The sequence below is a fragment of the Phyllopteryx taeniolatus genome, chromosome 7 (genome assembly GCF_024500385.1).
Source record: "Phyllopteryx taeniolatus isolate TA_2022b chromosome 7, UOR_Ptae_1.2, whole genome shotgun sequence".
In the NCBI taxonomy this organism is placed as follows: Eukaryota; Metazoa; Chordata; class Actinopteri; order Syngnathiformes; family Syngnathidae; genus Phyllopteryx; species Phyllopteryx taeniolatus.
Genome location: NC_084508.1, coordinates 4,841,750 through 4,854,707, shown reverse-complemented (window position 1 = coordinate 4,854,707; position 12,958 = coordinate 4,841,750). Strand labels below are relative to the sequence as shown.

Sequence of the window (12,958 nt, the reverse complement as noted above, 5' to 3'; positions counted from 1 at the left end):
AATCTATGCAAATTTGACATTTGCCAGCTCATTTGCATAAGGCCCAACAAAGGCCGTCTTACTTTTTGTGTCGTCGTCGCAAACGGGAAAACACAAACAACAACGACGCAACAATATGGCTTCTTCCGAACGAACGAACGAGGGGGGTGGGGCTTAACCTGCCGCCAATTGCCGTGGCCAATCAAATGCGAGCTGCTGGTGTTGTATCGAAAATTTGTGACGGAGTTTGAAATGAAGTTTGTGGTAAACACGGCAGACATGATTCATGTTTAGTAAGGATGGTTATGATTGATCTTATTGTCAACTTTGAAATTTGGATGATCAACATTGTGGGCTTCATTAATGATGTCATCTTTGATGTTAAGTTTATGATAAACGTGATTGGCGTTATTCGTCTTTAGTCAAGATGGCATCTGAAATGCTTGACAATCAGTCTCATTGACATTCATGTCATCTTTGAAATTCATTCCTTCATCTCCCGCTCCGCTTCGCTTCACGCGGGCGGCGGGCGTGCCGGAGCCCATCCCAGCTATCGTCGGGCGAGAGGCGGGGTACGCCCCGAACTGGTCGCCAGCCAGTCGCAGGACACACATAGACAAACAACCGTTGCCGCTCACGTTCACACCGACGGGCAATTTCGAGTCTCCAATCAACGTAGCAGCGCGCATGATTTGAGGACGCGTGAGGAAACCGGAGTACCCGGAGATAACCCTAACCCGGGCACGGGGAGAACGTGCCAACTCCACACAGGCGGGGCCGGGATTTGAACCCCGGTCCTCAGGACTGTGAGGCGGATGTGCTAACCGGCTTTGAAATATTTATGGTGAATATTATTGATGTTACTAATGTTCATTCATGACATCTTTTACAGGTCTACGATAATGATGACTGACATTGTTTATTAAATATGTCACCATAAATGTTTGATTTATTTTATTGACATTTTTAAGTTTGAAATGTTTATGATCAACATTATTGACATGATCATTGATGTTATATTTTCAATATTTTATGATCGTGATTGGAAGGTTTATACTTAACATTATGAATGATATCGTAATTATTTACAAATCACGTATTGACATTATTAAAGATGTCGTCTGACATTCATGATTGACATGACTTATGTTTATTAATAATAACTTGAATAAAAGATGTACAATGACATCATGTTTGAGTCACTGTTTCCGATGAACGTAATTGGTCTTTGTGTTGTTTTTTGTTTTTTTCTCGTCGACTTTCCGCTCGAAGCTAGGCGGGCGTAAGCGCGGCTAACCGTTCGGCGCTGAAAGATTGGAATCATCGAGGAGCTTCTCGTGATCTCGGTTCGGGGCGGCCGCCGTTGTTTGACCTTTAATGACGCATCAGTGCGCCGCGCCACAATCGAGCGCGCGGCAATTAGCATGTGACCTGAAAACATCCACACCGCGTTTGTCATGTCGACCGTGACACAAGCGCCGCAGTGTGCGCGTGTGCACGCGTTTGTGTGTGTTGACGTCGCACCGCAACCGGTCGCAGCCGGTGTCATGCGAGGGTGCCGCCGCGGGCGCGCGATGCGCACATTAGCATCATTAGCATCGCGGCACGCTCAGCGGCTCAGTGAACGGGAAGCTCGCGAAACGACGCCGACCGAAACGTCAAGTCGACTCGTTCGCCCCGAAGTCGCTCGTCCGAGCGGCGGCCCGAGACCGGCTTTCGAGCCCAAACCTCATAACTGTGAGACAGAAGTGCCAACCGCTAGTCCGTCGCGCTGCCTGACGCCAAAAATCAATCCAATTCAATTCAGTCGAACCCTTTGAAAATCCTTTCGCGCAAAAGGCAAAACAATTCTGGACGTCGGGTCGCCACACACCCGACAATTCCGGCCGCCTTACACTTATACTTCGACTTACAATTACACTTTGCCTTATACTTACACTAATTACATTTTTACTTCTACCGTCATTTCTCATGTATAATGCACTTTTTTTGGCGTGTGCTAAAAATGTCATTCAAAATCCAGGCTGTGTATTAAACATATACAGTCGTTTTTAGCCATGGCTGTCTGACATAAAATGTTTTCCTGTTTTATTTCATCAATCGGGGATGACCCAAATTATTTCTACTCGCTAACAAAATGAGGATATTATTTTTTGGGGGTATAATAGACAATATGGTCATGGCTAAGAAGGTGCTCATGTTTTTGAGCATGACTGGATCGAACTCTCCCGCTACGACCTCTTAGCGATATTCCATCGTACAGACGTGTAGCGGTACCGAGGTGTGTTTGGCGGCTTCGGATTTAGAAAGGCTCCCGCGTGCATTTGTCATATAGCTTGCGCGCGCGTGGAATTCGAATTCCTTCTACTCAGCGAGGCGTCATTTTGTTTGACGCGGGCGCAAAAAGTAGGCATTTCCTGTTGACTTCAGAGAACTTGTTGAAAATGTTGTTGAAAATCTCAGACAATACAAATGAGTGTGAGGAAGATTCTTCGAATTTTTGAGCGCGGGTGCCAGCATTTCTGGGGTGCGTGTTGTACATTTGGATTTTGGGGGTGCGTGTCGGAGTGTTCCCTCGCTCGATCGCGGTTCACCTTTTGCGGCTTCGGTGCATTGCGGACTGTTTTCATAGTCACATTGCGTATAATTCGCCATATCGCGGCAATTCTTTATTAACGCTTCAACGCTAGCCTAAAACATTCAAACTAAAGAAAAAAACAAAAAAACAAAAAACCAATTTTACAAAAACCTGAACCTCGTAAACGAGGAAATTCGGTTTCGGTGCACTCCAGAGCGTATTAGACACCGGAAATGACGCTACTCACCAGTACACATACTCTCGACGTCATCGTGTCTTCACAATCGTTAATATCATCAATCGTTCATGATAACGTACGATTACGAGCCATTTAGACGAGTATCTTAATTTCAGCGGCGTATGAAAGCGGTTAACGTTCAAAAAGGTCATGACCCCTGCTGAAAATGGATTCCGAGTTGGAGCCCGCCTTTTTCTCAAAGTCAGCCGGGATCGGCTCCAGCGCGGTCGTTTCCCACGATGCGACAGTTCGTGCGCCGTTTTCACACCCCGACACACACGCGCGCGCAGGCGTGCGAACGCACGGGACTCGGCGAAGGCGCTCGACAGCCGCCGCCTCCTGGCACCTCGGCGCGGACTCACCTCCACGCGGGGGTCCGCGAGGTGACGACGCTGCGGTGAGGGGGGAAACCCCGACACGCGCGCGAGCATGCACTGATGTCATCTGGCTGCGAAAGCGAGCATTTGAGCGCTCGCTCTGACGAGGAAGCAACTGGGCGGCGGCCAGAGCACTGGAGCAACGCCACAAAACCCCGGCCCCCTGCACACACGCACGCACGCATACAGGTATGTACACGCACACACGCATACATGTTGATATGCACATTGATACACAGACACATACATATGCTGTTCACATACAAAGATACACAAACTCATTGATACACACACACACACACGCATAGAAGACAAGCAGCCAATTATGAGGCCTTAACATGCAACCTTGTGTGTGTGTGTGTTCCACTTCCTGTTCCTGGCAGCCAAACAGGAAGCGAGCGCAAGCGAAGGCCGCCGTCACCAAATCATCCTGACGCCATCAGACAGGACGCGGCCGCGCCAGCACCGCTCTCGCCCACGGCCGCTAATCGCCAGCTACGGCCCGCCCGCCCGCCTCGCTGAGCGCGCTCGCCGCCCGGGCGCCGGGCCAGGCCGCGCCCACGGCCTACGCGCGGCCGGCCGGCCGGCCCCGTGCGGCCTCGCTCGCTACGTCATCGGGCCCCCCGGGTACGCGTGGAGAGCACGGACATGTCACCGTGGCGACGTGTTGACGGATCAACAAACACAACAGCGGCATCAAGCTCGCACAAACACATTTTTTTTCTACTCATCGTATATGAAGTTGCGTTGTGTACTCGTGTTGTGGAGTTGTGTGTAGGTATGTTCTGTGAAGTCAAATTGTTGAGTTGTCTGGTGGTGTGTACTAATGTTTAGTTGGGTGTAATGTGTGTAGTGTTTAGTCGTGTAGTTATGTTGTTGTGTGTAGTTGTCGCGTAGTTTTTTAAATGTATTCATTTTTGTCCTGTTCGGCTGTTAGGTCAAGCACAATGGAGGATCTGTATCCCTTTCATGCCGGAACACTTTTGTTGAGCCACCGTGGAGTTTTTAAGCTTCCGCTGTGGTTTCTCACTATTATCATTGATGTTTATTGATATTATGTCGTGCAGTTGGCTTTTGTGTATTATGTTGTGTGTAGTTGTTGTGTATTTGTGTATTAATGTTGTGTAGTTGGGTTTTGTGTATTACGTTGTGTGTAGTTGTTGTGTAGTTGTGTATTTGTGTCATGTAGTTGGGTTTTGTGTATTATGTTGTGTATTTGTGTCGTGTAGTTGGGTTTTGTGTATTATGTTGTGTGTAGTTGTTGTCTAGTTGTGTATTTGTGTCGTGTAGTTGGGTTTTGTGTATTATGTTGTGTGTAGTTGTTGTGTAGTTGTGTATTAATGTTGTGTAGTTGGGTTTTGTGTATTATGTTGTGTGTAGTTGTTGTGTAGTTGTGTATTTGTGTCATGTAGTTGGGTTTTGTGTATTATGTTGTGTATTTGTGTCGTGTAGTTGGGTTTCGTGTAATATGTTTTGTGTAGTCATTGTGTAGTTGTGTATTTGTGTCGTGTAGTTGGCTTTTGTGTATTATGTCGTGTGTAGTTGTTGTGTAGTTGTGTATTAATGTTGTGTAGTTGGGTTTTGTGTATAATGTTGTGTAGTTGGGTTTTGTGTATTATGTTGTGTGTAGTTGTGTATTAATGTTGTGTAGTTGTGTGTATGTATTTGTGTGTATGTTGTGTAGATGTGTGTAGTGGTGTGCAGTTGGCATGTGTATTAATGTTGTGTATCTTGTGTGTATTTATGTTATGTAGTGGTGTGTAGTTGTATGCAGTTATGTTGTGTATTAATGTCGTGCGGTTGGGTATGTTGTGTGTAGTTGTGTTGTGTAGTTGTGTAATTTGGTATTTATGTTGTGTGTAGGTACGTGTATTAATGTCGTGTTGGTGTGTGTATTCATGTTGTGTAGGGTGTATTTATGTTGTGTGGTGGTGTATGTTGTGTGTAGTTGTGTAATAGTGTATTTATGTTGTGCGTAGGTACGTGTATTCATGTGGTGTTGGTGTGTGTATTCATGTTGTGTAGTGTTGTGTAGCGTTTATTTATGTTGTGCATAGTTGTATATATTTATGTTGTATGTAGTTGTGTGTATTCATGTTGTGTAGTTGTGTGTAGTACATGTATTTGTATTTATGTTGTGCGTCGTCGTGTGGATTTGTTGTGTGTAGTTGTGTTGAGCAATTTCATGTTAGTAGTGTACGTGTGTGTGGGTCAGCGGGGAGTGTGCGTTTGCGTCCGAGCAGCGTGTCGTCCCGCGGGCAGCGAATGCACCGTCGAGCTGCTTCCTCATTTCAAGTGGAAAAAGAAGTAATGACGTGGAAATATGATAATGCTCAACACTGCAGGAGACGTGCCCCCCCCCGCCCCCGCGCCCCCACCAGACTGCCCTCATGCGCCCCCTGCCCCCCCGCTGGTATTTCTCGCAGGGAGTCTCGGCCTTTCACGACTGGACAAACATTAGCGACCAGTCGGGCTTGTTTTGCATCAAAGCGACGCCTCATTAGCATAATTTGAGGATGAGCTCCCCCCCACCCTGAAGACATACCCCCGCCCGTGTTAGCTGCTTAGATGCTAACGGCGAAGCTAAAGGCGTTTGTGTGCGATCCGCGCACATCTTTCATGTTGCGCGACCGATTGATTCGATGTGACAACCGAGGTCGGCAGGAAGGGACGATGATTGACGTCGTCGTCGTCATCATCATCATCATCATCATCATGGCTGACACCTGTCAATCACAACATTTCATCCCTTAAACCCTCGTTTTAGAACACCAATCCCGGCTCAAATTCCTCCTTTGAACCTTGACCCTGGGGAGGAAAACCCAACGGATGAAAATGTTCTTGCCCCAAGTACGAAGCGCGGCGTCACGGAGCGACCGAGTGCCACGCGGTTGGCGGCGAAGCGTCGCACAGACGCCACGGCCAACGTGGCGGAGGGCGAACTCGTGGGCTTCTGGGGCGTTCGGGTGGTATGGCGTTTACCTGGAATCCCGCTCTAAAAAATGTTCCAAAGTGTGGCTCGTCGCGTCCTTTGCGGGTCGGTGACGAATCGGAGGCGGCGCCGGCCGACGGGCGCCCGCGGGGGCCCGGCCCGGGCGCAGGGCCAAGCGGCGCGGTCGCCACGCGAAGGCCAACAGTCACAAGACATCACGGCGCCACCTGCGCACCCGCCCGCCCGCGCCACGCTGCAGAGAGGGAGGGAGGGAGGGAGCGTGGCACTTTCGCTGCACTTTGACGGCAGAATAATAGCGACGACGCCCGGGCACGCACCTCGCCGGCCTCTCGTCCGCATCGGCACACACGTGAATGTCACGAACGCCGACATGATTTGAATTTGTAATATTCCCAAAAACACAAAATAGGATATATTTGATATTTGATGTTTGATGACGCAGACAACCTTGTTTGTCTCTGATGTCGAGACCGCTCTTCTCCGCCGTCCAGCAGAATTTACAGCAGCGGTTAAATTCAATTTTCCCGATTGTTGGTGACACCTATATAAATTGTTCCAAACATTTACATTTGCAATTCTCTGACAAGCACCTCAATCGATCGCAGAGAGACTCCTTTCCTCCACCCTCATCGATCCAATCCCTCCCTCCACTCCTTTCCTCCACCCTCTTCAGTCCAATCCCTCCCCCCTTCAAGGGATTGTCGCGCCCATATATGGCCAATTGGAGGCGTTTCCCTATGCAAATGAGACTCAACGTGCGTGAGTGTGGCACGTTGTTCGCAACACACGACAGGTGCCCGCACGTTTGATAAATGCCGATTATTTTTGTACGTGCACATATTCCAAATTTCAGCGAGCTTAGAAGCACTTTTACGCACTCTTCGATAAATGAGGCCCAGGACTCTCTTAAGAACGGGTCAAAATGTCACGTTGGCGCACGTCGTCACTTCCTGTTTCTTACTGTCAATCCGTCAATTCCCTTTCCGCTTGGTGCCAATTGGAATTGGTTTTGGCTTTTGTTCATTTGTTTCTTGCAATTTCAATTCCTTTTACAGTTTGTAAAATTGTTTGGTACTTCCCGGCAAGCACACGGTTGAGTTGAGGAAGTGTGTGTGTCCCAAAAGACACCAGGCGAGCCAAAAGTGGGACAATCAAATGGAGCAAAGGAGAATGTGCAGGGAGGGGGGCGCTGGGGGCCCAGCAGAGGTGGGTGCGTGTATGTGCGTGTAAGGGGGCTGGGGGTCTGCTTGTAAAAGTTCAAGTCTTGAGCTCTCGCTTCCTGTCTGCCGTCCGACTCCCAGGCCGAAGGACGCGTCCGCCGGACTCTCGTTCTCTATTCGGGGGGGCCCACGGCTCCCGGGGGTTTGCCGGCGTGCGCGTCGACGTTCGACTGAGCCCCGAAGACGCGCGACAGCAACGCAAGCGCAGGTAAGCGTGACCCCGAACGACATCGGCCAGCTGCGCGGCGTTGCGTGCGCTTGTCTGTGTGCGCGCAGAAAGTTGGCCGCCTGGGTCGCTTCCTGCGCGCGGTCACGTGACACAAAGTGATTGTCCAGATGCTCACGTGGAAACAACACGTTGCAAACACATTTCTTTTTCTTTTCGGCTTTGCTGCCATCAACTTGCGACCAAAATAATTCCAATTCCAGTTAGATGGGGGCTCAACTCGCCCCGCCCTACTGTTCAACTTAGCTCGTGGCTACCGTTTGAAATGCATGAACCCCTGCAGCGAATGCTACTGCATGCTAGCTTTAGCAATTTTCCTCACTGATTTACAAAACATTTCAAACGATGTACTTCGCTTTTTACACGATCATCATGAACTTTATGAGAAAGTGAATTTAGATTCACGTGACAGGAAATGGACTCCTCCCTAAATATTTAGCCACATGCTCTATTTTGTTGAAATAGGTCTTTAGCAACAATGGGGGGTCAACTCCCCCACTGGCTCCTATGTGAAGGGAAAAACAAAAATAAGTGACAAATGAAGTTATGATGACAAGGGACAGGCTGTCTCCAGCCAAACCTTTGACCCTTGCCCCCCCCCCCCCCCCGCGCGACCCGTCCCCCCCAGTGTGGCCTCGCAAGTTAAGTCCGTCTAGCTTCTGCACGTTGACATTTGAATGCTTCTGCGCGAATGTGTGTGTGGGCGAACGGACAAGTGACAAAAGAAATTGTGGTCCATGGGTCCACTTCGCTGTTTTTGCCTGTAAGTTGGTATTAAGTGAATAAAGCGGCGATCAGACGAGCCCAGAGCTGCACGGGGGTTAGCGCGCTAAGCGCCATTTAGCGTGGTGTCGCAGTGCTCTAGAATGTTGGCAATGTGTTGCTTGAATTTCCGAAGTTCGTGGATGATGTGAGCTTTGTTCAAGTCCCCAGCAAGTATGAGGGGAATCTGGGTGCTTTTTTCCCCCAGTTCATGTACTTGTTCAGAGCGTGTTAGGAGTGCGGCATTCGTTTTAGCTCGGGAAGGAATGACGCGAACCGGCGTGGCGAGTAGAATGACTTGCAGTAGAAAAACCGCCAGCCCGAGTCCGGGCCGCAACGTCTCCTGAGCTCCGTGACGTCGACCCACCATTTTTCATTGCAAATCCCGCCCGCCGGTCTGCCCGCTGTAGTCGGAATGCCCGGAAGCATCGCGGCGCCATCGGGGACGCGTTCACAAAGCCACGTCTCCGTGAACGTCTTGTCATGTGGCCGCCTCTGCGATGTCGTCACATTGTTGTCTCATTATTGTCTTCTTGTCTTATTATCTTGTTGACCTGTTGGTGTTTTGATCCTTTTGTTCTCTTGTTGCCTTCTTGACTTTTTGTCTTGTTTTTTTTTTGTTATCTTCTCTTTTTGTCATCTTGATGTTTCTGTTGTCTCGCTGTTTTGTCGTCTTGTTGTCGTCGTCACTTCACGTTGTTGTTGTCTTGTTGTTTCTTTTCTTGATCGAATTGACGAACTGACCAAACTGATGAATAATTCAAGAGCTGATTGATTATTCACGATTGGCAGGAACCCTTCCGACAAACTTCCCGCCTGGCGCGGCGGGTCCAAGATGGCTGCCTTGAGGGCGCTCCTCCTGCTGCTGGCGGCCGCGTCGTCGTCGGCGGCAGCGCCAGGGAACGGCGCCCGTGTGGAGGTGAACGCGGGCATGGAGGTGGTCAGGGGGCGCCGGGCCTTCCTGGGCAGGGAGCAGCTGAGGATCGGCGCGGAAGCCGACGCCCACTGCAAGGTGGAGGTGGTCCTGAACGAGCCAATTACGCAGCGGGTGGGACGCCTCACGCCGCAGGTCGGGACACGCCCACTTTGACAGCCGCAATGCTGTTGGATCGTCTTGAAGTTCTTGAAGTTTTGCTTGTCTTGTTGTCGATTTTGTCTTGTTGTTCTCTCATTTGTGTTGTCTTGCTTTTGTTGTTGTTATTTTCTTGTACTTTGTCGCTTAGTTGTCTTTTTGTTTTGTTGCTCTTATTTCTTTGTGGTCTTGTTGGTCTTGCTGTGTTCTTTGTTTTGTTGTTGTCTTGGCAATGTCACGGTGTTGTTGATGTTTTTTTGTTTTGTCCGTGTTGCCGTTTGTTGTTGTCAGGTGTTTGACTGCGATTTCCTGCCAGAAGAAGTCATGTACCAACACAATGGAAGTCCTCTGTTGAACAGCGACCAAGTCCTACTGCGAGTCTACAGGTCAGAACCCTGATCCGGTCCCACTTTGGGCTCATCGCGAGTCTCCTCACAAGTGACAAACAAAGTTTTGTGAAGTGACAAAAGAAGAACCAAGAACCAAGTTGTCAAGAACTCAGAGTGCGTGTCGTGCGTGTGCGTAGGTTCAGGTCTTCGGAAACATCGGTGGAGTCGGTGCTCTTGCAGATTCGCGTGGTGGACCGGTCTTTGGGCCTGGCGGACTTGGGCACGACCCCGCTGACGGTTCGGGACTTCTACGCGCTGTCCAACGCCATCGACGACTCGGTGGTGAACATCCGGAGCCCGGGCCGCGCCGCGTGCACCGTGCGACTGCTCGCCGCCGCCGGAGCTCTGACTGCCGGTCGGCTGGTGCGGGGGGACGACGCCCTCCAGAGGACAGGTACGGTGCTGCGGCCATACCGCTTAGTCAAGGTGGCGCAAAGCGGGGCTCGAACGACTTTTGGTTTGCCTCGATTTCGTTTTGTTTAGCTAGCATAACAATTTCAATTTTCTCAAAGTGTGCTCCGTCTAGTGCTACATGAATGAGTCACTAAATTGGAGACAAATAAACATTTTAAACTTGAAAAACAAACATATTGCCAGTACATTCATTACTTTTCAAGTACATTACATTTTTGAAGTGCAGTTCAACTCGATATAAATATAACTTAAGTACAATGCATTTACATTTAATGTTTAACTTTGTTTATGCCCAATTTTTACTCAACTTTTATGTGCAATATATTTTGTCTCTTCATCATTTAAATAGTGTTTTTAATTTGTATTTTCCTACACTTAAGCACAGTGTAATGTTCAAACTGCGTCATGTGAAAGTGGCTCACAGTAGTAAGTCTAAATTTTCAGGGAAAAAAAAGAGAATTAGCTTTTCTAAAGCATAATCTTCACAAGAGCAAAGATTTTGTCAGGCTAAAGTTGTAAAATAAGATATTAAAGTCAAAGTTTAACGCGAGAACAAAGTCACATTGTAACAAGTGAATTTGCCGTTCTCTCGCCGGCGTGCAGGTCGTGAAGCGCCGGCGGCGCCGTGCCCAGGAAACAAAGCCTGCGCCAGCGGCACCGAGGAAGTCGGCTTCCTGAAGACTAGCTGCCAGGACTTCGTGAGTTCCGGCCTCAAGTACCAACACCTCAGCCCGCCCTCGCCCGACCTCGACTACATCGCCATCAGTGTTGAACTGAGGGAGCAGGATACCAGGGCTGTGCTGGAGGTACGGGTCACGCGGCCATCGAGACTGAACGCCGGCGTGCGTGTCGCCGTTTCGCAACCCGAACAAAAATACCAATGACTACTTTCCTACTCGCCGTTTGAGGAGGTTTTCGACTGAGCGATACATTCTGGAGATCGTTGTTTCTCAACTCTTGTCACGGTGGGCCCGCGTTTTCCTGCCGTCGCAACCCACTTTCACAAAAGTTACAAACATGAAACAACATGTATTGCTAAAAAAAAAATAATAATAAATAAATAAATGAAACGTTTCACGGCTTCTATGGCTTCTATCGTCGGAACTCGCCTCGGTGGAACCGACGCTGGCGCAGTCCTTAGTCTAGTCAAAATGATTTGCATGAAATATAAAACAATCCAATGAAAAGCAGTCAATAGGGTGCTAAGTGAGACTTCCTTCTTGTACTGCGTGAAAATGTATTCTTCGAAACGTCATATGACGGCACCGTCGTAAAACCGAGGACCCCCTGTCCTTTTTCACCAGCTGTCCGTGACCCGCTTTTGTCAATGTGCTTTTTCAACAACTCTCTATCTTTAGATGGGACACCGGCGCTAGCTGGATGCTAGCCATCCGGGAGAAGCGACGAAGTGTCGACTTTGTCGGCAGTCGGGAGGTGTCAGGAAGCGACACTTGAGCGTTCCCAGCGCGTCAAAGTGTTCTTCCTGGCGTTCTCCAAACCGCGTGATTGTTCACCTGCCAAAACAAGTTTGTTTGTTTTTGCCGTCAAGACGGAGTCTCTCTGGCTGCCGGTGCGGATCGTCGGGGCGACGCCCAACCAGCCGCCGCGGGCCGCCTTCGTGGCGTCCTTCATCCTGGAAGTGGACCAGTTCGTCCTGACCCCGATCACCACCGCCTCCCTGGACGCGGAAGACCCCGAGACCCCCAAGGACGGGCTGGTGTTCAACGTGAGCGCCCCGCCCCCCCGAGGCTACGTCACCCACCTGGACCGGCACACCGAGCCCGTGCGCTCCTTCACCTGGTCGGACCTCCACCACCTGAAGGTGGCGTACCAGCCGCCCAACAGCAGCCACCTGACACGTGACAACTTTCAGGTACTCGCGCCGACGCTAAAGCTATCAGCTTCTTAAACAAACACCTGACTTAGCCTTTGATTGGATCTAAACTAACTAACATGCTAATGTGTGCTAACCTGTGCCAAAATGTTAGCAGCCAAAAACACAAAAAAGCAAAAGCGTGCCGGCACAGTACAAAGACCACTAGGGAACCGGGAGTCCCTTTCACGGGTAAAAACAGCGTGCCGTGAAAACAGTAGTGGCCCCCTTCTCAAATTCTTCTACTTTTGCATAGTTTCCCCACTTTAATGTTGAAGATCATCAAGGAAATTGAAATGGAAGACCAATATAACCCGAGTAAACTTAAAATGCTGTTTTGAAATGGTGATGTCCTTTATTAAGGAAAAGAAAACTACTCAAAGTTATCTGGCCCAGTATGAAGAAGTACTGGCACCCCTAAACCTGAGAACTGGTCGGGCCATCCTCAGCAGCAACAACTGAAATTAAGCGTTTTCTAGAACTGACTGGCAATGAGTCTTTCACATCTCTATGGAGATCTGTTGGACCACCCTCCTTGCAGAATTGTTTGAATTCAGCAAAAATGGCGGGTTTCCCAGCATGAACGGCCACTGCATTTCAATCGGGTTCGAGTCTGGACTTTGACTCCACCGCTCCGAGACCTTCATTTTGTTTGTTTAAGCCATTGGCAAGTTGACCTGCTGGTGTGTTTTGGGTCGTTATCCTGCTGCGGAACCCGAGTGCGCTTCAGCTTGAGGTCACAAACTGATGGCTGAACATCCTCCTTCAGGATTTTCTGGTCAAGAGCAGAATTCATGGTTCCATCAATCATCACAAGTTGTCCAGGTCCCGAAGGAGCGAAGCAGCCCAAGACCATCACACTTCCACCAACACGTTT

At 49.3% G+C, this 12,958-nt stretch overlaps 1 protein-coding gene across 1 annotated transcript in view; it reads left to right on the top strand.

Moving 5' to 3' along the window:
- Nucleotides 1–7,346: 7,346 nt before the first annotated feature.
- The window catches only part of frem1b (Fras1 related extracellular matrix 1b), a 37,150-nt gene continuing 31,538 nt past the window's right edge, over nt 7,347–12,958 (top strand). Inside the window, exons 1-6 of the mRNA XM_061780402.1 lie at nt 7,347–7,553; nt 9,126–9,402; nt 9,697–9,791; nt 9,932–10,188; nt 10,812–11,014; nt 11,758–12,081. Coding sequence (XP_061636386.1) covers nt 9,169–9,402; nt 9,697–9,791; nt 9,932–10,188; nt 10,812–11,014; nt 11,758–12,081 — 1,113 coding nt within the window. The 5' untranslated portion in view covers nt 7,347–7,553; nt 9,126–9,168. The remainder of the gene's footprint in view (nt 7,554–9,125; nt 9,403–9,696; nt 9,792–9,931; nt 10,189–10,811; nt 11,015–11,757; nt 12,082–12,958) is intronic.